Below are 25611 nucleotides of genomic sequence, written 5' to 3' on the forward strand. Positions count from 1 at the left end.
CTCGCCTCTCTCAGGGTTATCGTACCAGTACCCCTAGCCGAAAGGGGTCTAGGGTACTATGCCAACCTTTTTGTGGTTCCAAAGAAGGAGGGCACTTTCCGCCCAATTCTGGACCTAAAGTGTTTAAACAAGTTTCTGAGTGTTCCATCGTTCAAAATGGAAATGATCAGACCTATTCTGCCCCTAGTTCAAAAAAGGGACAGTTCATGATAACTATAGACTTGAAGGATGCTTACCTTCATGTGCCAATCCACAGGGACCACTTCAGGTTCCTAAGATTTGCATTTCTGGGCCAACATTTTCAGTTTGTGGCCCTTACTTTTGGTCTGGCAACGGCCCAGAGAGTCTTCACGAAGGTTCTGGGGGGGGCTGCTTGCAGTGGCCAGATCCAGGGGCATTGCGGTGTCGCCTTACCTGGACGACATCCTGGTTCAGGTACAGTCGCTCAGCCTCGCAGAGGATCATTCGAGGGCTCTTCTTCTTTTGCTCCAATCTGACGGTTGGTAGATCAACTCAGGAAAGAGTTCTCTGGTTCCCAGCAACAGGGTGGAGATCCTGGGCATGATAATAGACTCTATGTCCATGAAGATATTTCTCACAGATCAGCGGCGCAGGAAGCTTGCGTCCACCTGTCTTGCCCTTCAGTCCTCCTCAAGCCCATCGGTGACTCAATGTATGGAGGTAATAGGTCTCATGGTGTCAAGCATAGACGTCATCCCATTCGCCAGGTTCCACCTCAGATCTCTTCAATTGTGCATGTTGAGACAGTGGAACGGCTGATCACAGCTGATATCCTTGGATGCTCGGACTCGGAACTCCCTCTCTTGGTGGATTCGTCCGGAGCAACTGTCCATGGGGACATCCTTCTTGAGACCATCCTGTGAGATTGTGACCACGGACGCCAGTCTGTCAGGATGGGGAGCTGTTTGGGGTGCCAAGATGGCACAAGGAAAGTGGTCCATGGAGGAGTCTCTCCTTCCGTTCAACATCCTAGAACTACGAGCAATCTACAATGCTCTGAAGGCTTGGCCTTCTCTGGGGTCGGTCAGTTTCATCAGATTCCAGACCGACAACATTACCTCGGTGGCTTACATCAACCATCGGGGGGTACGAGGAGCTCCCTCGCAATGAGGGAGGTGTCTTGGATTCTGGAGTGGGCAGAGTCCCACGACTGCTCGCTCTGTGACAAACATTCCGGGTGTGGACAACTGGGAAGCGGACTTTCTCAGCAGACAGTCCTTCCATCCAGGGGAATGGTCTCTTCACCCCGAAGTGTTTGCGGAGATTTGTCACAGATGGGGAACGCCGGAGATAGATCTCATGGCGTCCAGACTCAATTGCAAACTACCTCAATACGGGTTGAGGTCCAGGGATCCCCAGGCAGAGCTGATAGATGCCTTAGTGGTTCCTTAGGGATTCAGCCTAGCTTACATTTTTCCACCGTTACCACTTCTACCTCGCATAGTGGCACACATCAAACAGGAGCGGGCCTCGGCCATTCTGATTGCTCCTTCATGGCTTCGGAGGACGTGGTTTGTCATCCTCTCCACCGTGGAGGTTCCCCTGTCGCAGGGATCTGCTTTCACAGGGCCCCTTTCAGCATCAAAATCTGCGTGGAGATTGAGTGCCTAGTCTTAGCCAAGAGAGGCTTTTCTGAAAGTGTGATTAATACTCTTATTCAGGCAAGGAAGCCAGTCACTCGTCGCATCTACCATAAGGTGTGGATGACTTGTCCTGGTGTGAGAAGCATGGATATCCTTGGCATAAGGTGAAGGTATCCAGGATTCTGTCCTTTCTCCAGGGTGTCTTGGAGAAGGGTCCTGCCGCTCGTTCCTTAAAGGGACAGATTTCGGGAAATTATCAGTCTTGTTGCATAGGAGACTCGATGAGATACCGGACATCCAACCTTTTGTTCAGGCTCTGTCTAGAATCAGACCTGTCTTTAGGTAGTCGGCTCTGCCTTGGAGCTTAAACTTAAGGTTTTGCAGAGGGTTCCGTTTAAACCTATGCATTCCATAGACATTAAGGTTCTGTCCTGGAAGGTTCTCTTTCTGTTGGCTATTGCATCGGCATGCAGAGTATCTGAGCTAGCTACCTTGCAATGTGACTCTCCTTATCTGGTGTTTCATGAAGATAAGGCTGTACTGCGCACTGGGTTGGGGTTTCTCCCCAAGATAGTGTCTAACCGTAACATCAATCAGGAAATAATTGTTCCATCTTTGTGCCCTAAACCTTCTTCTTCAAAGGAGAAGTTACTTCATAACCTTGATGTGGTTCGTGCCTTGAAGTTTTATCTTCAGGCTACCAAGGATTTCAGACGACAGTCTACATCTCTTTTTGTGGTGTATTCTGAGAAGCGCAAGGGACAAAGGGCCTCTGCTACTTCTTTGACTTTTTGGTTGATGAGTATGATTCTCTTGGCTTATGAGAGGGGCACATAAGCCTCCTCATAGGATCACGGCTTATTCAACTAGAGCTGTGGCTTCGTCTTGGGCCTTCAAGAATGAGGCCTCTATGGAGCAAATTTGTAAGGCGGCTACCTGGTCCTCCTTACACACTTTTACAAAGTTTTAAAAGTTTGACGTTTTTGCTTCTGCAGAAGCTGTTTTTGGGAGAGAGGTTTTGCAGGCTGTAGTGCCCCTCTGATTAGGGTCCGCCTTTTTACCCCCTCTTCTAGAGCTTGGGTATGTGTTCCCAACAGTAATGAATGAAGCCGTTGACTCTCATCCCCTTTAGATGGAAAACATAAATTATGCTTACCTGATAATTTCATTTCCATCGAGGGGAGGAGAGTCCAAGGCTCCCACCCATATCTCTAATGGGTGGACCTAAATTTGATACTCTTCTGGCACCATTTATACCCTGATATTTCTCCTACTGTTCCTGGTTCCCTCGGCAGATTGACTGGGGGATGAGGATAGTGGGGGGAGGTATTTAAGCCTTTGGCTGGGGTGTCTTCCTCCCCCTGGTGGCCAGGTTCTTAATTCCCAACAGTAATGACTGAAGCCGTTGACTCTCCTCCACTCAATGGAAATAAAATGATCAGGTAAGCATAATTTATGGTTTTTATACTGTTTGTATTGCATGCTATGCATTTATATGCTATTAACTATTTGTATACTTTATTCAATAACTATTTGCAAATAACATAACAAACAGCTAAGGCACCAAAGAGCTAGAGACAGTTTTGAGAAAAATCCAAGAGGTCATTCCTACAGCAGGACGCACTGCCTTGTGGCTCTTTAAAGTTAAGGTCACTTTTCATGTGAAAGTGCCCGTTTTTTAAAAAAACTTTTAAAAACAGGGGCACTTTCATTCATGAAAATTGACATGGCACCATATTCTAAAAATACTTACCTTGTTCTTCTGAAACGATGCCCGCCTGCTGTTTCCTGGTTTACTTACCCAGCAATGACGAAACCGGCTTTCTCCAATCACGGAGTTGCCTCAGGCAATGATTCCCCAGGGGGGAAGCCATGATTGATGGATGCCGGAATCGTCATTGCTGACGTATGAAGAGGCTTGCAACAGGCTGGTGAAGCACTGGAGCGGCTTCAAGAAGAAAAGGTAAGTATAATTTAAGAAAACTGCTGAAATGTCAATTTTCATAAATGAAAGTGCCCTTATTTTTAATAGTTTTTCTCTTGTAAGGTGTATCCAGTCCACGGATTCATCCTTGTGGGATATTCTCCTTCCCAACAGGAAGTGGCAAAGAGAGCACACAGCAGAGCTGTCCATATAGCTCCCCCTCTAGCTCCACCCCCCAGTCATTCTCTTTGCCGGCTCTAAGCAATCGGAAGGGTAAAGTGAATGTGGTGTTAGAATTGTAGTTTTTATTTTCTACAAGCAAGAGTTTATTTTAAATGGTACCGGTGTGTACTATTTACTCTCTAGCAGATAGGAGATGAAGATTTCTGCAGGGAGGAAGATGATTTTAGCATGTTGTAACTAAAATCCACTGCTGTTCCCACACAGGACTGAGGAGTACATGAGAACTTCAGTTGGGGGGAACGGTTTGCAGGTTAGGCTGCAATAAGGTATGTTCAGTCATTTACTTCTAGACAAGACTGTGATAATGCTAGAAAAGACTGTTAATATCCCCATGAGGGAAGGGTAAGCTATATTCAGAGACTAAGTATGGAATTTCAAGCTTACATAACAGGGCTAGTTTATGCTGGTTGACACTACTTCAGGGCAAACGGTTTTTATTGAAAATATAGTTTTTTGAGACACTTTGAAGGTTCCTTTGGGTTTCTTTCAGGGGTTGTTACCCACATGGCTATTACTAAAACACTTGGGAGTGTTTCTTTAGGCCTCACAAGCACCGGAGTGAGGTGGGAGGGGCCTAATTTTGCGCCTCAGATGCACAGTTATTTTGACTAGGAGTTCAGGCTGTTTTCACATGGAGGGTCCTGCTGCAGTTTGAGGGCCTATAAGAAGCTTTTTCCCCACAAATCTGGTCCTTAAGGGCAGGTAGGGCCACAGCAGAGCTGTGGCAAGGTGCAGTTTCTTTAACGTTTTTTTTGGCTTACTGTCGATCCGGTTTGGGCATTAAGGGGTTAATTGTTTTTATTGCTAGTTGTGCAATCTTACTAATGCTTTAGGTACATACTGTAAAAATTTCTAAAAGTTTGCTGCATTTTTTCACTGTTTTGCAAAATTGTGTGCCTTTTTTATTTCTTAAAGGCACAGTAACGTTTTTTTTCAAAGTGTGTTTTTACTTGATTAAAGTGATTTCCAAGCCTGTTTATGTTACTACTAGTCTGTTAGACATGTCTGACACCAAGGAAAATCCTTGTTCAATGTGTTTAGAAGCCATAGTGGAACCCCCTCTCAGAATGTGTCCCACTTGTACTGATATGTCTATACACTTTAAAGAACATATTGTTGCACTTAAAAATGTGGCCCAAGATTATTCTCAGACAGAAGGTAACGAGGTTAGCCCGTCAACCTCTCCCCAAGTGTCACAACCAGTTACGCCCACTCAAGCGACGCCTAGCACCTCTAGTGCGTCCAACTCTTTTACCTTGCAAGACTTGGCGGCAGTTATGAATAATACCCTCTGTGTTTTTATCTAAACTGCCCGTGTTACCTGCAAAGCGTGATAGCTCTGTTTTAAGAACAGATAATGAGCATTCTGGCGCTTTAGTATCTGTATCCGATATACCCTCACAACACTCTGAAGTGGGGGCGAGGGATGTGCTGTCTGAGGGAGAAATTTCCGATTCAGGAAAGGTTTCTCCTCAGACAGATTCAGATACGTTGGCTTTTAAATTTAAACTAGAACACCTCCGCTTATTGCTCAGGGAGGTATTAGTTACTCTGGATGACTGCGACCCTTTGGTGGTTCCAGAGAAATTGTGTAAAATGGACAAGTACCTAGAATTTCCTGTTTACACTGATGTGTTCCCGGTCCCTAAGAGGATTGCGGATATTGTTACTAGGGAGTGGGATAGACCAGGTATTCCCTTCGTTCCCCCTCCTGTTTTTAAGAAGATGTTCCCCATATCTAACCGCATGCGGGACTCGTGGCAGACGGTCCCTAAGGTGGAGGGGGCTGTTTCTTCACTTGCTAAACGCACAACTATACCAATTGAAGACAGTTGTGCTTTTAAAGACCCTATGGATAAAAAATTAGAGGGTTTACTTAAGAAATTTTTTGTTCAACAAGGTTTTCTTCTCCAACCTATTGCGTGCATTGTTCCTGTAACCACTGCAGCCGCTTTCTGGTTCGAGGCGCTGGAAGATGTGCTCCAGACGGAGACCTCATATGAGGACATTATGGACAGAATTAAGGCTCTTAAGCTGGCTAATTCTTTTATCACAGATGCCGCTTTCCAACTAGCTAAGTTAGCGGCAAAGAATTTAGATTTCGCCATTTTGGCGCGCAGGGCGCTGTGGCTAAAGTCCTGTTCGGCCGATGTGTCGTCAAAATCCAAACTATTGAACATCCCTTTCAAAGGAAAGACCCTTTTCCGGCCTGAACTGAAAGAGATTATTTCAGAAATCGTCAAAATCCAAACTATTGAACATCCCTTTCAAAGGAAAGACCCTTTTCCGGCCTGAACTGAAAGAGATTATTTCAGAAATCACTGGGGGAAAAGGCCATGCTCTCCCCCAGGACAAGTCCTTCAAGACAAAGAACAAACAAAATAATTTTCGTTCCTTTCGAAATTTCAGGAGCGGTCTCGCTTCATCCTCCCCTGCTGCAAAGCAAGAGGGTAACACTTCACAACCCAGGGCAGCCTGGAAACCTTTCCAGGGCTGGAACAAGGGTAAACAGGCCAAGAAGCCTGCAGCTGCCTCCAAGACAGCATGATGGGGTAGCCCCAGATCCGGGACCGGATCTAGTAGGGGGCAGACTCTCTCTCTTCGCTCAGGCCTGGGCAAGAGATGTACACGATCCCTGGGCCTTAGAGATTGTATCCCAGGGATATCTTCTAGAATTCAAAGACTCCCCTCCAAGGTGAAGGTTCCACATTTCTCGTCTGTCTTCAGACCAGACAAAGAAAGAGGCGTTCTTACACTGTGTAGAAGACCTACATACAATGGGAGTGATCCACCCAGTTCCAACTGCGGAACAAGGGCTGGGTTTTTACTCAAACCTGTTTGTGGTTCCAAAGAAAGAAGGAACTTTCAGACCAATCCTAGATCTCAAAATTCTAAACAAATTCCTCCCATCATTCAAGATGGAGACCATTCGGACAATCTTACCAATGATCCAGGAGGGTCAATATATGACTACCGTGGATCTAAAGGATGCGTATCTGCACATTCCTATCCACTAAGATCATCACCAGTTTCTCAGGTTCGCCTTTCTGGACAAGCATTATCAGTTTGTGGCTCTTCCTTTCGGGTTGGCCACTGCTCCCAGAATTTTCACAAAGGTGCTAGGGTCCCTTCTGGCGGTACTAAGACCGCGGGGCATAGCAGTGGCGCCTTATCTAGACGACATCTTAATTCAGGCGTCGACTTTCCAAAGATCCAAGTCTCACACGGAAATTGTAGTGGCCTTTCTGAGGTCTCACGGGTGGAAGGTGAACATCAAAAAGAGTTCCCTCTCCCCCCTAACAAGAGTTCCCTTCCTAGGAACCCTAATAGACTCGGTAGAAATGAAAATATTTCTGACGGAAGTCAGAAAGTTAAAACTCTTAACTACTTGCCGAGCTCTTCATTCCATTCCTCGGCCATCTGTAGCTCAGTGCATGGAGACAATCGGACTAATGGTAGCGGCAATGGACATAGTCCCTTTTGCACGGATACACCTCAGACCACTGCAACTATGCATGCTCAAACAGTGGAATGGGGATTATGCAGATTTGTCTCCTCAAATACAGTTGGACCAGGGGACCAGAGATTCTCTTCTCTGGTGGTTGTCTCAGGATCACCTGTCTCAGGGAATGTGTTTCCGCAGACCAGAGTGGATCATCGTAACGACCGACGCCAGTCTGTTGAGCTGGGGTGCAGTCTGGGACTACCTGAAGGCTCAGGGCTTATGGTCTCGGGAAGAAGCTCTTCTCCCGATAAACATTCTGGAACTGAGGGCGATATTCAACGCGCTTCAGGCATGGCCTCAGCTAGCTGCGGCCAAATTCATCAGATTTCAGTCGGACAATATCACAACTGTAGCTTATGTCAATCATCAAGGCGGAACAAGGAGTTCCCTAGCAATGATGGAAGTAACCAAAATAATCAGATGGGCGGAGGATCACTCTTGCCATCTCTCAGCAATTCACATCCCAGGCGGATTTTCTAAGTCGTCAGACTTTTCACCAGGGGGAGTGGGAACTCCACCCGGAGGTATTTGCCCAGCTGACTCAGCTATGGGGCACTCCAGAATTAAATCTGATGGCGTCCCGTCAGAACACCAAACTTCTTCTTTACGGGTCCAGGTCCCTGGATCCTCAGGCGGTGCTGATAGATGCTCTAGCAGCGCCTTGGTCCTTCAATCTGGCCTATGTTTTTCCACCGTTTCCTCTCCTCTCTCGTCTGGTTGCCAGAATCAAGCAAGAGAGGGCTTCAGTGTTTCTAATAGCGCCTGCGTGGCCACGCAGGACCTGGTATGCAGACCTAGTGGACATGTCATCTGTGCCACCATGGACACTACCAATGAGGCAGGACCTTCTGATACAAGGTCCTTTCAAACATCCAAATCAAATTTCTCTGCGTCTGACTGCTTGGAGATTGAACGCCTAATTCTATCAAAGCGTGGTTTCTCTGAGTCGGTTATTGATACCCTGATTCAGGCTAGAAAGCCTGTCACCAGGAAAATCTACCATAAGATTTGGCGAAAATATCTTTTTTGGTGCGAATCCAAGGGTTACTCATGGAGTAAGGTTAGGATTCCCAGAATTTTGTCCTTTCTCCAAGACGGATTGGAGAAAGGATTATCAGCTAGTTCCTTAAATGGACAGATATCTGCTTTGTCTATTCTTTTTCACAAATTTCTGGCAGAGGTACCAGACGTTCAAACGTTTAGTCAGGCTTTAGTCAGAATCAAGCCTGTTTATAGATCTGTGGCTCCGCCATGGAGTCTGAATTTAGTTCTTTCAGTTCTGCAAGGGGTTCCGTTTGAACCTTTACATTCTATAGATATTAAGCTTTTATCTTGGAAAGTTTTGTTTTTAGTAGCTATCTATTCTGCTCGAAGAGTTTCAGAGTTATCTGCTTTACAGTGTGATTCACCTTACCTGGTGTTCCATGCAGATAAGGTAGTTTTGCGTACCAAACCCGGTTTTCTTCCTAAGGTTGTGTCTAATAAGAATATTAATCAGGAAATTGTTGTTCCTTCTCTGTGTCCTAATCTTTCGTCGAAGAAGGAACGTCTGTTACACAATCTTGATGTGGTTCGTGCTTTAAAGTTCTATTTACAAGCAACTAAGGATTTCAGACAAACAACTTCTTTGTTTGTTATCTATTCTGGTAAGAGGAGAGGTCAGAAGGCGACCGCTACCTCTCTTTCCTTTTGGCTGAAAATCGTCATCCATTTGGCCTATGAGACTGCTGGCCAGCAGCCTCCTGAAACAATTACTGCTCATTCTACCAGAGCAGTGGCTTCCACATGGGCTTTTAAAAATGAGGCTTCTGTTGAACAGATTTGTAGGCAGCGACTTGGTCTTCGCTGCATACTTTTTTCAAATTTTCCAAATTCGATACTTTTGCTTCTTCGGAGGCTATTTTTGGGAGAAAGGTTTTACAAGCAGTGGTGCCTTCCGTTTAAGGTACCTGTCTTGTTCCCTCCCTTCATCCGTGTCCTAAAGCTTTGGTATTGGTATCCCACAAGTAAAGGATGAATCCGTGGACTGGATACACCTTACAAGAGAAAACAGAATTTATGCTTACCTGATAAATTTATTTCTCTTGTGGTGTATCCAGTCCACGGCCCGCCCTGTCATTTTAAGACAGGTGGTTTTTATTTTTAAACTACAGTCACCACTGCACCTTATGGTTTCTCCTTTTTCTTCCTAACCTTCGGTCGAATGACTGGGGGGTGGAGCTAGAGGGGGAGCTATATGGACAGCTCTGCTGTGTGCTCTCTTTGCCACTTCCTGTTGGGAAGGAGAATATCCCACAAGTAAAGGATGAATCCGTGGACTGGATACACCACAAGTGAAATAAATTTATCAGGTAAGCATAAATTCTGTTTTTTTAAAAACCTGGCACTTTCACATGAAAATTAACCTTCACTTTAAATGTATTTGTAATTATGTTTCTTATAAAGAAGACACAATCTTTATTATAGAATTTCTTTCAAAATATTGGGTATTGTCTGTGTAAAATAGAATAACCCATAGTTTGGTTAGTGTGCGAGCAGATACTGCTTTATCTCTCAATTATTTTAGATGCACAGGGAACTATAGTTTACTTATGAAACAGTGTAGCTTATCCATGTCCTTTTAATACTCTTAAATATTTCGGGTTGCCAGCTGTCCTCCACAAAAATACTGGACAATCTGCTGGGTTTGCACGATTGTAGGTAGGGTCACAGAATGCTCTCCAAAAGCTCTCCCTTAGCCCCCACTCTTGAACCATATATATTTTTTACAACTATGCAGTGATTTTACCCCTTTGGCTTGCTAGTAACATGCAAATAAATAAGCCTCTTTGGCTGCCAATAACATATGCAAACAGAAGTGATTTGACCCCCTTGAGTGCCCCTCACTTCTTTCTATTTTTAATGTGTGAGGAATAGGAGGCCTTTTATATTTAGCCAACAGTCAGACATTAAAAACTGGATATGTATGTTTCCAGTATATCTGTGAAGATTTTACTGGACTGTCTGGTTGAATACTGGACACAGGTTAACCCTATATGCATTGTGCAAACACTGAAAAAAATCATATTCCACTTCATGAACCATATGATGCCAATCCTAAATTAATCATTGATTTAATGCTAATTGTATGTTATTACTTTCAGAAGTAAGTTTAATATACCAACAAGTCAAATGATGATATTTTTTTTTTTTTTTTTTTTTTACGTTTATAGACAAATGCCGGAAATGAACCAGATCCCGAAGATGAACAAGTTTGCTGTGAAGCTTTGGAAGCTATGACACTTTGCTTTGCACTTATCCCAACAGCACTTGAGGCACTTAGTAAAGAAAAGGCTTGGCAGACATTTATAATAGATTTGCTTTTACATTGTCAAAGCAAGTAAGTTTTCTTATCTTTTACTGGATTTTAACCTAAATGCATAATAGTATTGTGATTTTTATTAATTTTATTTTCTGCTCATTAAATATAACTAGCAGCATTGTTTAATTGCACGAAATGCTAAGGTAATATATTTTAAAAACATTTGATACCTCTTGAATCTTATTTTATATGTGTTTGCACAGAAAATCCCAGTCCTCATAACTGGTTGCCTTCTGTGTAGAAAACGGTTTCTATGTTGAACTTTTAGAGCAGATATATTAAACTTTCGGTCTGTCTGTTTAAAGTATTTTGGAGTCCAAATTAACCTGTCTATATATTGCCAATTTAAGGAACATGTTTAATATATCATGCTAGCAATTATGCACTGAATTGCAAAATATCTACATTACAGCATTTAAAATGTGACTTTGTTAGCACAATATGCAATTTTTGCAAATCAATGGCAGCCTGGGAATACCTGAAAACCCTCTTGGGATTATGGTTCATAAGGAGCAGCTGTATAAATGACTGTGCACAAGGTATTTTACAAAAAAAATATACATTTTTATTGCAATCTTATAGTTTGTATTAATCATTTTATGGGGAATTCTATTTTGAGCTTCATGTATATTTAAGGTAAATATTTTGTCTAGTTCATGAAGTAGAATTTAGTACTTATAAGTTATTACCTCCCCATGGCTAATGCAGAAACTATTTAGGGACATTCTTTTGAATATTAAGGAACAGTATACTCTCACTTTGGGAGACACTATAATTTTGTTTAGATTGATATTTTGAGTTTGGGCAACGCAGCTTTAACTTTAGAACATTAACAACTTTCTGCTCACAGATACATATAAATTGCTACTAATAGACTGCTGTTAAGTTAATTCTGTTGGTGTTGCTATAAATTGTGTATAGTACTTACATAGCTATTCAATAAAACATGTTTTAAGAATCTTTAGGATCTGCAACACAATAATGACTTATACCCAGTGTTTCTAGGGGACATGCTTTACATTCATAGATAGATCTGTCCTTTTGTCTTTCCACTGTTTTCTCAAATAGTTTGTTTCAAGTATCTAATCTGCATACTGGTTCGGAAGAGTTGTATTTCTTCTCTAAAGTTTCTTCAAAGGACATTGTCTCTTTAAAAAGATTTTACAGTATTAAGCCTTAAAGACCTGCAACCTAAATGGTGAAGGCTAAATTAGTTCTCTTTTTAATGGCATGGAGAGTCCACAAATCCATTCTAATTACTAGTGGAAATTCAACTCCTGGCCACCAGGAGGAGGCAAATGACACCCAGCAAAGCTGCTATGTATCACTCCCACTTCCCATAAACCCCAGTCATACTTTGCCTTATACATCTGGGAGGATGTGCGAAGATGGTGTCTGAAGAAAATCAAGTATTTAATCCTTTAATGGGTACTTTTTCCTGCAAGCAAGAATTGGAGCAATGCTGTATCCATGTAATCCTCTTTAGTAAGAGTAATAGTGGCTATTAGCTGTTGGAGGTTGGTGAGGTGGTCCTTACTTTAACTCCAACAATTATGCTAGCCCCTATATAGAAAAGCAGGGTTGGTTTCTCTGTTTTTCTTGTATCTTCAGGTCCCAGTCAGCGGTCAGATGAGGCTAACAGATCTGGAGCTGCTGTGACTGCTCCACAGCAGAAGACCCTGGAGAGTAAGTCATTTCTTATTTACCTCATAAAAGACGGGAAAATATCACTGAGGATGGACTGGGATGTTATCAGGGACCTAGTGGGATCTGCTTCCCTCAGGAGGGGTATGTATGTATTTTATCATTTATTTATAATATCCTCGGGTTTGGGATATTTGCGGCGGTGCAGTTTCTTAGATTACACAACCAAGTCAATCATTGCCACTTCTATAGCCTTATGATTGGTCGGAATAGCACAGCCCCAGGCTTTATGGGGTGTGGGGACTGTTCAGATCTCCCACTTGGCTGTTGCATATTTAAGGGCTGAAATGGAGGCTGGCGACTGAAGATAGTATTCCCTCACTCTTCTATCTCTGCTATAGACTGCTTTGCGTTCTTGTATGTGTCCGGTCAGACCCGTATTGCCGCTTTCAATAGCATTATCGGCAGAGTCTGGACTACATGCAGCTTTTCATTTAAGGATGGGGGTCCTTAGCGTCCGTTTAAATAGTTAATAGATACTCTGGGACGCTGGTGTATTGGATCCCATCCTTTGCAGGGTAAGATTATCACCCAGATATCATTTTTATTTGGGTTATTAGAGCCTTTAACATCGAGTTACTTATTCAGGAATTCTCTTCTGGGCTTAAGTAGATTATCTAGTGGTGATCCGTTTTGACAGACCAACCGATAACCTGATTGTCTGTTTTCATGCTGGGCATTTTACTATAGCTATGTGTTTGTATTAGTGAGTTACTGCCCTACTTGCATGGGAGCTTGTTTCTGAACTTCAGACCGGCGCAGAGGGGTTAACTCTTCCGCCATTGGTCTGTTTTAGCGCAAAATCGTCAGCTCAATTGTGAGGTGTGGAGCTCTCTCTCCCTATACTATGTGTATGCTTTGGGACAGTTCAACTGTTAATCTTCTGTTAGGGATACAATGTTGGCTCCTATTTGTTTTTATGCTGTGCATATTAAATCCTCATTGTTCCATGCCTCGGGCTCGCAAGCCGGTAACTCACAAGATTTACCATAAAGTGTAGTGTAAATACCTTTATTGGTGCGAATCCAGGGGCTTCTCTTGAAGTCGACTAAGGGTTCCCCATATTTTGTCCTTTCTTCAGGAAGGCCTGGAGAAAGGCTTGTCAGTCAGTACTTTGAAGGATCAGATCTCTACTCTGTCGATTCTTTTGCATAAGCATCTGGCAGGCCTACCAGATTTTAAATATTTGTTCAGGCCTTGCTCAGAATCAGGCCCATGTTTAAACCTGTTGCTCCTCAATCTTGCTCTTATGGTTCTGCAGTTTTTTGTTTCTCCTCTCTATTTCTTCTGCTTGCAGAGTTTCTGAGTTTTTGGCTCTGCAGTGTGATACCTTACCTTATTTTTCATGCGGATAAGGTGGTCCTTTGTACTAAGTTGGGATTTCTTCCTAAGGTAGTGTCGGACCGCAATATCAATCAGGAAATTGTTGCTTCTCCTTTCTGTCCTCATCCTCCTTCTCAGCTGAAACGTCTGTTGCATAACCTGGATGTTGTGTGTGCTCTGAAATTCTATCTGCAGGCAACTAGAGATTTTAGGCAATCTATTGCCCATTTCGTTTTCTCTGGTAAACGTAAGGGCCAGAAGGCCACTTCTTCTACTCTTTCCTTTTGGTTGAAAAGTGTTATCGGTTGGCTTATGAGACAGCTGGACAACTCCCTCCTGAGAGCATTACGGCTCATTCCACTAGGGCTGTCTCTTCTTCCTGGGCCTTAAAGAATGAGGCTTCTGTGGAACAAATCTACAAAGCAACCCTTTGGTCCTCGTTGCATACTTTTTACAAATTCGATTCTTGGCCTAAACTGAGGCTTCTTTTGGGAGGAAAGTTCTTAAAGCAGTGGTGCCTTCTGTTTGGGTCCGCCTGTTTTGTTCTCCCTCCCTTCCATTCTGTGTCCTCTAGCTTGGGTATTGGTTCCCACTATCAATTTAGAATGGATTCGTGGACTCGCCATGCCATTGGAAAGAAAACAAAATTTATGCTTACCTGATAAATTTTCTTTCCTGGCATGGAGAGTCCATGACCTGCCCTTAATTTTTTCTTTCCTAAGATACAGTGAGTCCACGGTGTCCTCAATTACTGTTGGGAATATCACTCCTGGCCAGCAGGAGTAGAAAAAGAGCACCACAGCCAAACTGTTAAGGATCACTCCCCTTCCCACAAACCCCTGTCATTCTCTTTGCCTTCGGTGCAAGGAGGAGGTGAAGTTTTGGTGTCTGATACTTCAATCAAGATTTTATTATTTTGAAAGCCAGAGTAAGTTACTCTGCTCTTTCCTCTCAAGAGGGTCTAGCCGTATTCCACGTTAGTCTCTTCAGTAGGGCAGTTAGGAACTTGTGTAGTGGACTTTGCTGCGTTTTCCTAACATGTTGCTGCCCTGGTATAGAAAGCCAGAGTAGGTTTACTCTGTTCTTTCTTTTTTTTCCACATGTCACTGTAAGGAGTGGCATCCTTCTATACTGTGAGAGCTGTCTTTCTGTAGGACAACTAGAGGTGCAGTTAAGTGCCTTGGGTCTTCTGGGAGGAGGTTGGCATTGAAGGGGTAGCCATTGCTGGAACTACAGCTAAACACCCTCATTTTATTAAGGCTGCACCGTTTTGGGGACAGTATCCTGAGTTCTGGATCTTTTTTGCAAAGTCAGGCACTATGTGTGTGACATGAGACTGGGGTTAACTTCCTTTAAGACCAGGAAGTATTAACCCCTTAGTTGGCATTAGTTTTATTTTTCTGGTGATGTGTAAGACAGTAGAGAGTTTTCACTTTTAGATCGCATCTGATGCGATTTCAGATAGTTGCACTATTGCAGCGCCACAGGAAGCGGCTTTATTTCCCTTGGGGCTTCTCTTCCGGTCTGAAGCGTGGTTTTTCAGTATCTCAGATGCAGCTTCAGACCGTGACGTGTTTTCTGGTATTCCACTCTCTGCAACTCAGATTGCAGACTGGGTTTTAGGAGAACACAGAGTGATTTGGCAAGAAAGACCTATGCTCCATTCTTACATTCGTGGGAGCAGGTAAGCACCTCAGTCGCAGGGCTGCGGTGTAGAGGCTAAAATACCTTATAAAGAATTATAATTTTTTTGGCTGCATTTTTACTGATTGGGAATCATCATCTCTAGAGATGCAGTTTCATTGAGTTGGTCTCTTAAAGGGACAGTACAATTTTTTTTTTAAAAAAAAAAGAGATTATTTTTTTTTGTCTTTTTCTTTGTATCCATCATGGAACAGGTGGCTGTTCCCAGTGATATGTGTCCTATTTGTGGGGATCATCCAATTGCATCGCCCTTGCCTTTTTGTTCTTCATGTATAGATAGAACTTTGAAGAATAACAACAAACTTTTTGTTTCTGAGCCAACAGTAAGGATGATGATGATGATCTTCAGGCAATGCCACAGCTTTGTCCTCAGACGTTCCAAGCCTTATTGGCGTCACATGCAGTGCCCTGCGGTTCCTCTCAATCTCCTGGGGGAGTATATTTGCAAGAAGAAATTGCTGCCCAGGTATCTTTTGAGGTATCTGCGGCATTGACTGCTATTCCCATGCTACAGGGGAAGTGCAAGAGGAAATTTAGAGATTCAGATAGTAAGGTTTCTGTTCCAGGGCAGGCTAGCCTTGTTGCTCTTTCTCATAATTCCTTCATCTGATGCTGAAATTGTATCCTTCAGATTTAAGCTTGAACACCTCCGTGTACTGTTAAAGGAGGTTTTGGCTGCTCTTGATGACTCGGATACTCCTATTGCTGTCAACCCTAGTTTAAAGGGACACTGAACCCAAACATTTTCTTTCGTGATTCAGATAGAGCATGCAATTTTAAGCAACTTTCTAATTTACTCCTATTATCTGTTTTTCTTCGTTCTCTTGCTATATTTATTTGAAAAAGAAGGCATCTAAGCTAAGGAGCCAGCCAATTTTTGGTTTAGTACCCTGGACAGCATTTCTTTATTGGTGGGTGAATTTGTCCATTAATCAGCAAGAACAACCCAGGTTGTTCACCAAAAATGGTCTGGCATCTGAACTTACATTCTTGCTTTTTCAAATAAAGATACCAAGAAAATGAACAAAATTTGATAATAGGAATACATTAGAAAGTTGCTTAAAATTGCATGCTCTATCTGAATCCTCTGTGGAGGTATTTCCTGTGCCAGATCATGCCATAAAGATTATAGCACAGGAATGAGAGAAGCCTGGAATTCCTTTTTCCCTGTCTTTAAGAAGATGTTTCCTGTTGCAGACTCTATTAAGGAGTCGTGGCAAACGGTGCCTAAAGTAGAAGGGGCCAATTCTACTCTGGCTAAGAGAACTACTATTCCTATTGAGGACAGTTGTTCATTTAAGGATCCAATGGACAAAAAGATGGAAGCTTATTTGAAGAGAATGTATGTTCATCAAGGTCTTCAATGGCAACCTGCAGTATGTATTGCCACTGTGACAAGTGCAGCAGCCTAATGGTTCGATGCCTTGTCTGAGTCTCTTCTAGCAGAGACTCCCTTAGAGAAGATCCAGGATAGGATTAAGGCTTTTAAGTTGCCAAACTCCTTCATTTCTGACGCTTCCATGCAGGTTATCAAATTGGGAGCAAAGATATCTGGTTTCGTTGTGCTTGCACAGAAAACTTTGTGGTTTAAATCTTGCTCAGCCGATGTTTCATCTAATTCTAAGCTTCTAGCGATTCCTTACAAGGGTAAGACCCTGTTTGGAGCATGGGTTTTCTGTCTAAGCATGGGTTTTCTGAGTCGGTCATTGAGACCTTGATTCAGGCTTGCAAGCCTGTTACTAGGAAGATTTACCATAAGATATGGCGTAAATATCTTAATTGGTGTGAATCCAAAGGCTACTCTTGGAGTAGGGTCAGGATTCCTAGGATTTTGTCTTTTCTCCAGGAAGGTCTGGAGAAGGGTTTGTCGGTCAATACCCTGAAGGGTCAGATTTCTGCCTTATCTATTTTGCTACATAAGCGTCCGGCAGATGTGCCAGATGTGCAATCTTTCTCTTGTAAGGTGTATCCAGTCCACGGATTCATCCTTTACTTGTGGGATATTCTCCTTCCTAACAGGAAGTGGCAAAGAGAGCACACAGCAGAGCTGTCCATATAGCTCCCCCTCTAGCTCCACCCCCCAGTCATTCTCTTTGCCGGCTCTTTCCTCTTTATGGGTCCAGGTCCCGGGATCCCCAGGCGGTGTTGATAGATGCTCTAGCAGCGCCATGGTCCTTCAATCTGGCCTATGTGTTTCCACCGTTTCCTCTCCTTCCTTGTCTGGTTGCCAGAATCAAGCAGAAGAGGGCGTCAGTGATTTTAATGGCGCCTGCGTGGCCACGCAGGACTTGGTATGCAGACCTAGTGGACATGTCATCCGTTCCACCATGGACTCTGCCAATGAGGCAGGACCTTCTACTTCAAGGTCCTTTCAAACATCCAAATCTAATTTCTCTTCATCTGACTGCTTGGAGATTGAACGCCTAATTCTATCTAAGCGTGGTTTCTCTGAGTCGGTTATTGATACCCTGATTCAGGCTAGAAAGCCTGTCACCAGGAAAATCTACCATAAGATTTGGCGAAAATATCTTTGTTGGTGCGAATCCAAGGGCTACTCATGGAGTAAGATTAGGATTCCCAGGATATTGTCTTTTCTCCAAGATGGATTGGAGAAAGGATTGTCAGCTAGTTCCTTAAAAGGACAGATATCTGCTTTGTCTATTCTATGCTATGTCTGGCGGAGGTACCAGACGTTCAAGTGTTTACTCAGGCTTTAGTCAGAATCAAGCCTGTTTATAGACCTGTGGCTCTGCCATGGAGTCTGAATTTAGTTCTTTCAGTTCTGCAAGGGGTTCCGTTTGAACCTTTACATTCCATAGATATTAAGCTTTTATCTTGGAAAGTTTTGTTTTTAGTAGCTATCTTCTGCGCGAAGAGTTTCAGAGTTATCTGCTTTACAGTGTTACCTTACTTGGTGTTCCATGCAGATAAGGTAGTTTTGCGTACCAAACCTGCTTTTCTTCCTAAGGTTGTGTCTAATAAGAATATTGACCAGGAAATTGTTGTTCCTTCTCTGTGTCCTAATCCTTCGTCAAAGAAGGAACGTCTGTTACACAATCTTGATGTGGTTCGTGCTTTAAAGTTCTATTTACAAGCAACTAAGGATTTCAGACAAACAACTTCATTGTTTGTTATCTATTCTGGTAAGAGGAGAGGTCAGAAGGCGACCGCTACCTCTCTTTCCTTTTGGCTGAAAAGCATCATCCGTTTGGCCTATGAGACTGCTGGCCAGCAGCCTCCTGAAACAATTACTGCTCATTCTACCAGAGCAGTGGCTTCCACATGGGCTTTTAAAAATGAGGCTTCTGTTGAACAGATTTGTAAGGCAGCAACTTGGTCTTCGCTGCATACTTTTTCCAAATTTTACAAATTCGATACTTTTGCTTCTTAGGAGGCTATTTTTGGGAGAAAGGTTTTACAAGCAGCGGTGCCTTCCGTTTAAGGTACCTGTCTTGTTCCCTCCCTTCATCCGTGTCCTAAAGCTTTGGTATTGGTATCCCACAAGTAAAGGATGAATCTGTGGACTGGATACACCTTACAAGAGAAAACAGAATTTATGCTTACCTGATAAATTACTTTCTCTTGTGGTGTATCCAGTCCATGGCCCGCCCTGTCATTTTAAGACAGGTGGCTTTTATTTTTAAACTACAGTCACCACTGCATCCTATGGTTTCTCCTTTTTCTTCCTAACCTTTGGTCGAATGACTGGGGGGTGGAGCTAGAGGGGGAGCTATATGGACAGCTCTGCTGTGTGCTCTCTTTGCCACTTCCTGTTAGGAAGGAGAATATCCCACAAGTAAAGGATGAATCCGTGGACTGGATACACCACAAGAGAAAGTAATTTATCAGGTAAGCATAAATTCTGTTTTTTGTCAGACCTGTGTTTGTCCTGTGCTCTTCCATGGAGCCTTAACCTTGTTCTTCGAGTTTTGCAGCAGGCTCCGTTTGAGCCTATGCGTTCCATAGATATTAAGTTGTTATCTTGGAAGGTTTTGTTTCTTATTGCTATTACTTCTGCTCAGAGAGTCTCGGAACTCTCGGCTTTGCAGTGTGATTCGCCTTACCTTATCTTTCAGGGCGATAAGGCGGTTTTTCATACTAAGTTTGGTTTTCTTCCTAAAGTTGTTTCGGATAGAAATATTAATCAGGAAATTGTTGTTCCTTCTCTATGTCCTAATCCTTCTCATAAGGAACGTTTGCTGCACAACTTGGACGTTGTGTGTGCTCTGAAATTCTACCTACAGGTGACTAAAGATTTTTGCCAGTCTTCTGCCATGTTTGTTTCTCTGGGAAATGTAAAGGTAAGAAAGCTACTGCTACTTCTCTTTCTATCTGGTTGAGAAGTAGAATTTGGTTGGCTTATGAGACTGCTGGACAGTAGCCTTCTAAGAGAATTACAGCTCATTCTACTAGGGCTGTCTCTTCTTGGGCTTTCAAAAATTAATTTTCTATGGAACAGATTTGCAAGGCGGCAACTTGGTCTTCTCTGCATACTTTCTCCAAATTTGATACTTTTGCCTCGGTTGAGGCTTCTTTAGGGAGAAAATTTCTTCAAGCGGTGGTGCCTTCTGTTTAGGTCTACCTGTCTTGTCCCTCCCTAGTCCTCTGTGTCCTCTAGCTTGGGTATTGATTTCCAACAATAATGGAGCACGCCATGGACTCAAAATATATTTGGAAAGAAAACAAAACTTATGCTTACCTGATTAAAAAAAAAAATATTTCCAGAGGCAGAACTTTTTTTCACTTTCTGCAATGAGATTTTTTTTAGTGACAATTTTTCTGCAGTGTCTGAGGAGTCAGTGTTGCTGTGTTTGTTACCCTTACCCAGTGAGCATGGACAGGTTAATATACAGCCTTGCTGCTGTAGGTTCCCACAGTGTCAGCTCTGCTGTACTGCTGGGGTCTATATGCTTTGCATGACAGCACAAGGGGCTATATTCATACATCACTTCCCTTTGTGGTGTGGCCTTTTTCTTCTATTGCCAGGTCCCACCGTGAAAGAATGCATTGTTGATTGTCTAGATTGCCTTTTTCTTTCTTGGAGAATCTGAGTAAGGGCCAAGGGTTGACATTGTGCCCCTTTTCATTATAGCACTTCGCTGCCAGTCATGGTCAATTTCATAGAGCTCATCAGTGAGGGTTTCCATGTCTGAAAGGATACGCTGAAGATCATTTGTTTTAATTGATTTTAGAGGAACTGCTTCCTCATCTTTTTCCATTTTAGAGGAACTGCTTCCTCATCTTTTTCCTCCTCATTCTGCTTGCTTAGTTCTTCAGCCAATTCTTCCAAGTCTTCATTGGAAAGCTGCTGGTTATGGCTATCCTATAGCTCTGTTACATTATTAGTTGTAACCTCACTCAACCCAGCTTCTTGTGCCAGCCTACTTACATCTTTGACAGTGTTTCCCAATGGCTCTACTCTTTGTTATAGTATTTTATTACTTTTCAGATAGATTCACAGATCAAAAAAGAAAAGAGCAAAAAACAAGACAAAGAACACAACAAAGCAAAACATTACATACATTTTCCGTATTGGGATTGAAATAAACAATAATAGCAAGTGTCATGATACTCGTTTTTTCCCATAGCTTAAGGAGGCAAAAGAAAAAAGTATATGTGTAGCTCCTCTCTCCTCCCGTCATCCCCCTTCCCACAGCCATAGTCTATATCGGTGCCCAACATTCCGGAAAGTGGCCTGCATATACATTTTGCAGTACATATTCAGTGGTACTAAATGGTTTAACTAATTGAGTTTGCACGTTTTCTGGAAGGCTTTTAATGACCTTTATCCACTTTTTGAAATAATTTTGAATCTGAATATTACTGGGGTATTGTATCGATATTTGTTCAATGACACATTGATTTATCAATGTTTTTTTAAATTCTACAAACTTAGGTGCTTTTGGAGATTTCCATCTTTTTAATATGAGGTTTCGTACTAGTAATATTATAGTATTAATTAAATTATTATCTTTGTATTGTTCTAAGTATTTTACTAGGAAAAACACATGATGTTTTAGGATTTCATCCCCTATTAATAAGTTCTTTTTCAACCAGTAGTTAATTTGAAGCCAAAGTTAATGCATTTTGGGACATGCCCAAAAATAATGTACTATATCTGCTACTCGTGTATTGCATTTCGGGCAGGTGTGATTTGATTTATACCACTTTCTAAGATTGTGTGCTGTTATATATACTTTATTTATTACTTTCAGGTGGGATTCACGCCATACTGTTGGTACCCATGTTTTATTTATTATTTTGAGACTCTCCTGTACATCTGAACTATTTATACTTGGAAAATCCTCCCGCCATTTATTTGTAATCCCCTCTATCTGAGTTAAATTAGAGTTGGAGTTTATCAGGTTGTATAAATGGGCTATTGAGTGTATTCCACCTTGAAATAGTTTAATTCTACTTTCTAACAAACCTAATGTCCATGTTGAATTGTGCTTTGTTTGTAGCTTATTGATGTAATTCCTGATTTGTAGGTAAGCATAAAAGTCTCGGTTAGGTAAATTAAATTGGGTTGCTATGTTTTGAAAGGAGTCAATACTTAGGTTTGGTAGTAATAGTTGTTTAATGTATATTAGACCCTTGGCTTCCCATTGCGAAAAAACCCCATAGGAAAGACCTGGTGTAAATTCTGGGTTCCCCATAATAGTTAGATAGTTTGAACAGTGGGGGTTGATCTTATTTTCCAGGCAGTACTTTTGCCATGCCAATATTATATGTTTAAAAGTGTACATATTAGTAATTATTACTGGTAATTTAGATTTGTGGCAGTGAAGTATCGCTTTTAACTTATATGGCGCAATAATATTGTTTTCACATTGGGAAAATGTCACATAATCCTGTTCAGTTACCCAATCTAGAGCAAATTTAAGAAGTGCAGCTAAATTATAAAATTCTATGTTTGGGAAAGCTAGGCCGGCGTATTCTTTAGTCCTCATCAGTTTGTTAATGGAGATTCGTGCTCTTTTTTTCCTCCCCATATAAATTTTGTACATATTTGGTTGAACTTATTTATATCTGATTTATTTAAAAGGAGAGGAATATTTTGTAATAGGTACAATAATTTAGGAAATAAAATTATTTTAACTAACATTATTCGCGCTGTGATAGAGATTGGAAGACTCATCCAGTCTAAGGTTTTCTTTTTGCAGTATGAAAAAAATTGAGTAAAATTGTTTTCATACCATTCCTGTGGGTCTCGTGTTAGGGTTATGCCTAAGTATTTTATTGCTCGTACTTCTTTAAATGGGTGTTTATATGTAAATTTTGTTGGCTTGTTTAACCATAACAGTTCTGATTTTTCCATGTTAATCTTGTATCCTGCTATGGTTCCAAATTGTTGTATAGTTTTAGTCAGTATTGGGAGGGTTTTTTCTAGGTTACTTAGATATAGTATTAAGTCATCTGCATATAGAGAGAGGGTAAATTGTTGTCCACCTATTTTAATGCCATGTAGTTGTTGTCTGAGTCGTATTGCTAGAGGTTCCAGAGAGATGTTAAAAAGAAGGGGTGAGAGTGGGCAGCCTTGTCTAGTACCTCAAAATAGTTGAAATCTTTCGGAGACCAAACCGTTAACTACAATAGCTGATGTTGGTTTATTATAGATTAATTTTATACAATTATATATATTACCTGAGAAGCCACATCTTTCCAGTGTATGGAATAGATGGTCCCAATTTACATAGTCGAATGCCTTCTCGGCATCGACTGTTAAAATTGCCATACTCTCTTTTTTAGATAGTTTTTTGTATTTGTGCTTTTTCCAGAAAAAATCTAACAGTAACATAGTCTTACGTATATTCCTTGCTGGGTTCCTATTAGGCATGAATCCAGTTTGGTTTTCATGGATTATCTTATGTAAATGTGGCTTTATCCGGTTTGCAATGATTGATGTCAAAATTTTGTAGTCTACATTAAGTAAGGCTATTGGTCTGTAAGATGTTAGATTTTCTAAATTTCTATCTTTTTTGGGTATTAATATTATATTAGATGTGGTGAAGTTAGGAGCCTGTTTAATATCTGTCTTAAAATAGGTGTTGTACAATTTATATAGACTCGGTGTCACCTGTTGAAGTAGTATTTTATAAAATTCTATTGGAATGGCATCTGGTCCAGGGGCTTTATTTGATTTGGCTGCTTTAATCTCGTTTATTATTTCCTCCATAGTTATTGTTTGGTTTAGTTCTTGAATTACTTCGTCTGGTAGTTTTGGTATTTTAACATCTCTCCAGAACATGCTTTCCTGTTCTTCATTAATTCCCTCTTCTTTGTATATTGTTTTGAAAAAGTTATGGAATTTTTTTTGATATCTGTGTTTGTAGTGTATCTATTAGGGCCTACTTTGATTGCTGTAATCTGATTGCGCATTTTTTGCTTTGTAATATGTGCTAAATATTTGGCTGATCTGCCCCTGAATCCTCCATATAGTGCATTAAGGCGCAGTTCTTCTTGGATTATATTTTGTTTTAAGAAGAGGTCGCGTTGCGTTTTCGCATTTATATATTTATCCCAGTTGTTTCTATTGTGTGAGGCCAAATATTTATTATATGTGTTCTTAACATGATTTGATAGTTGTAGACTTTGTTGTCTGTATTTTTTTTTAAGACCACATAGATATGCTTTAATGTCGCCACGCATTACCGCCTTCCCGGTCTCCCATAGAATTTCTATTTTCTCTGTAGACGCCTGATTAAAGCTCATGAATTCCTGCCATTTATTTTTTAACCAGTTCTGGAATTTGGGGTTATGTGTGAGATATTTGGGAAAGAAAAAGTTATTGGATTGAATTTGCTGGAATGTTTTTGTTGGTAATTCTAATGATATGATGGCATGGTCTGATAGACATATATCGTGAATTTCTGTTTTAACTTCTAGACCTGCCAATCTATCTGATATTAGAAACATGTCTATTCTGGACGTAGTTTGGTGTCCTTTTGATATACACGTGAATGCTTTTAAGTCTGGGTTTTGGATTCTCCATATATCCCGCAAACCAATCTTATTACAGAATCTCTGTAAGATACGTATTTCCCTGTTTCTTGTGGGCTTTATCCTTATTCTATCTATATTTGCCATAAGTGTTAGGTTCATATCTCCCCCCACTATCAGATTCTTTCCTGTATATTCCATCAGCTTTAATGTCAAATTATCCCAGAAGTTGTTATCAGTTTTGTTAGGGCCATATATGTTGCACAGAGTAAAATCAGTTTTATCTATTTTAATAGTTATGATTTGAAACCTACCTTCTGTATCTGTTATTTGGTCTAAGATTTGGTATGTCAAGTGTTTACTTATTAAAATAGCAGTTCCCCTCTTCCTTTCTTTGCCTGGAGAAGAGAGAACCTCTCCAACCCATCTGTATCTTAGTTTATTTGCTTCCTGGGTGTTTAGGTGCGTTTCCTGTAGCATTGCTATATCTGGTTTATATTGTGCTAACTCTTTAATAATTGCCTTCCTCTTAATTGGGGAGGTGACCCCCCCTACATTCCAAGACAAGATCTTAAGCATATTCTTTATGTATATATGGTAGCATTATATAGTGTAGTGTTAATATACTCCGGAGATGAACGGGGGGCATAGCCCCCTGAATATGTGGGAGGGGCGGGAGGGAGAGAGACACATATACCTGTTGCAAGCATAATCTAATATATACATTGTCGTTACATATATTCTTTGGAACTTCACATCTATATCCTTAATAGAAAACAACAGAACAAAAATAAAAGGATACCATACATAAACAAAGCAGTAGAAAAATTCATCTGCCAAAATCATTATATAAAAAAAACTTAAAATCATAATACTCTATTCTTATGATATGACAAAAACAGGATAACAAGCAGTTTACTCTAGGCCCATATTTTTACAAAAATCTTGTGCTTCTTGTGATTGTTGTATCTCCATTCTTTGTTATAACTAGTTTTGCTGGGTATATTAATTTGGCATTGATTTTGGCTTCAATTAATCTTGAGCAATAGGGGGACATCTCCCTTCTTTTGGTGGAAGTTTCCACCGAAAAATCTTGAAAAAGATAGATTTTCCTTTGTTGTATATTTAGGGGGATGTTCCTCTTATAGCTTCTAAGATAATTTGTTTTGTCCTGGAAGTTTAAGAACCTAGCGATAATTGGTCTTGGCCTAATTGTTCCATCTGGGTTTTTCCGTATAGGGCCTATTCTGTGAATCCTCTATTTGGATGGGGTGTGTAGATGGTGTCATATTAAGTAGTT

At 41.3% G+C, this 25611-nt stretch overlaps 1 protein-coding gene across 1 annotated transcript in view; it reads left to right on the forward strand.

Annotated features, from left to right (window-relative positions):
* Positions 1 to 25611, forward strand: part of USP9X (ubiquitin specific peptidase 9 X-linked) — a gene marked incomplete in the record, with an annotated part of 1177890 nt that overhangs the window by 838399 nt on the left and 313880 nt on the right. Inside the window, 1 exon segment of the mRNA XM_053706481.1 lies at positions 10489 to 10655. Within this exon segment, the coding sequence (XP_053562456.1) occupies positions 10489 to 10655 (167 nt within the window).

Source organism: Bombina bombina, chromosome 3 (genome assembly GCF_027579735.1).
Source record: "Bombina bombina isolate aBomBom1 chromosome 3, aBomBom1.pri, whole genome shotgun sequence".
Classification (NCBI taxonomy): Eukaryota; Metazoa; Chordata; class Amphibia; order Anura; family Bombinatoridae; genus Bombina; species Bombina bombina.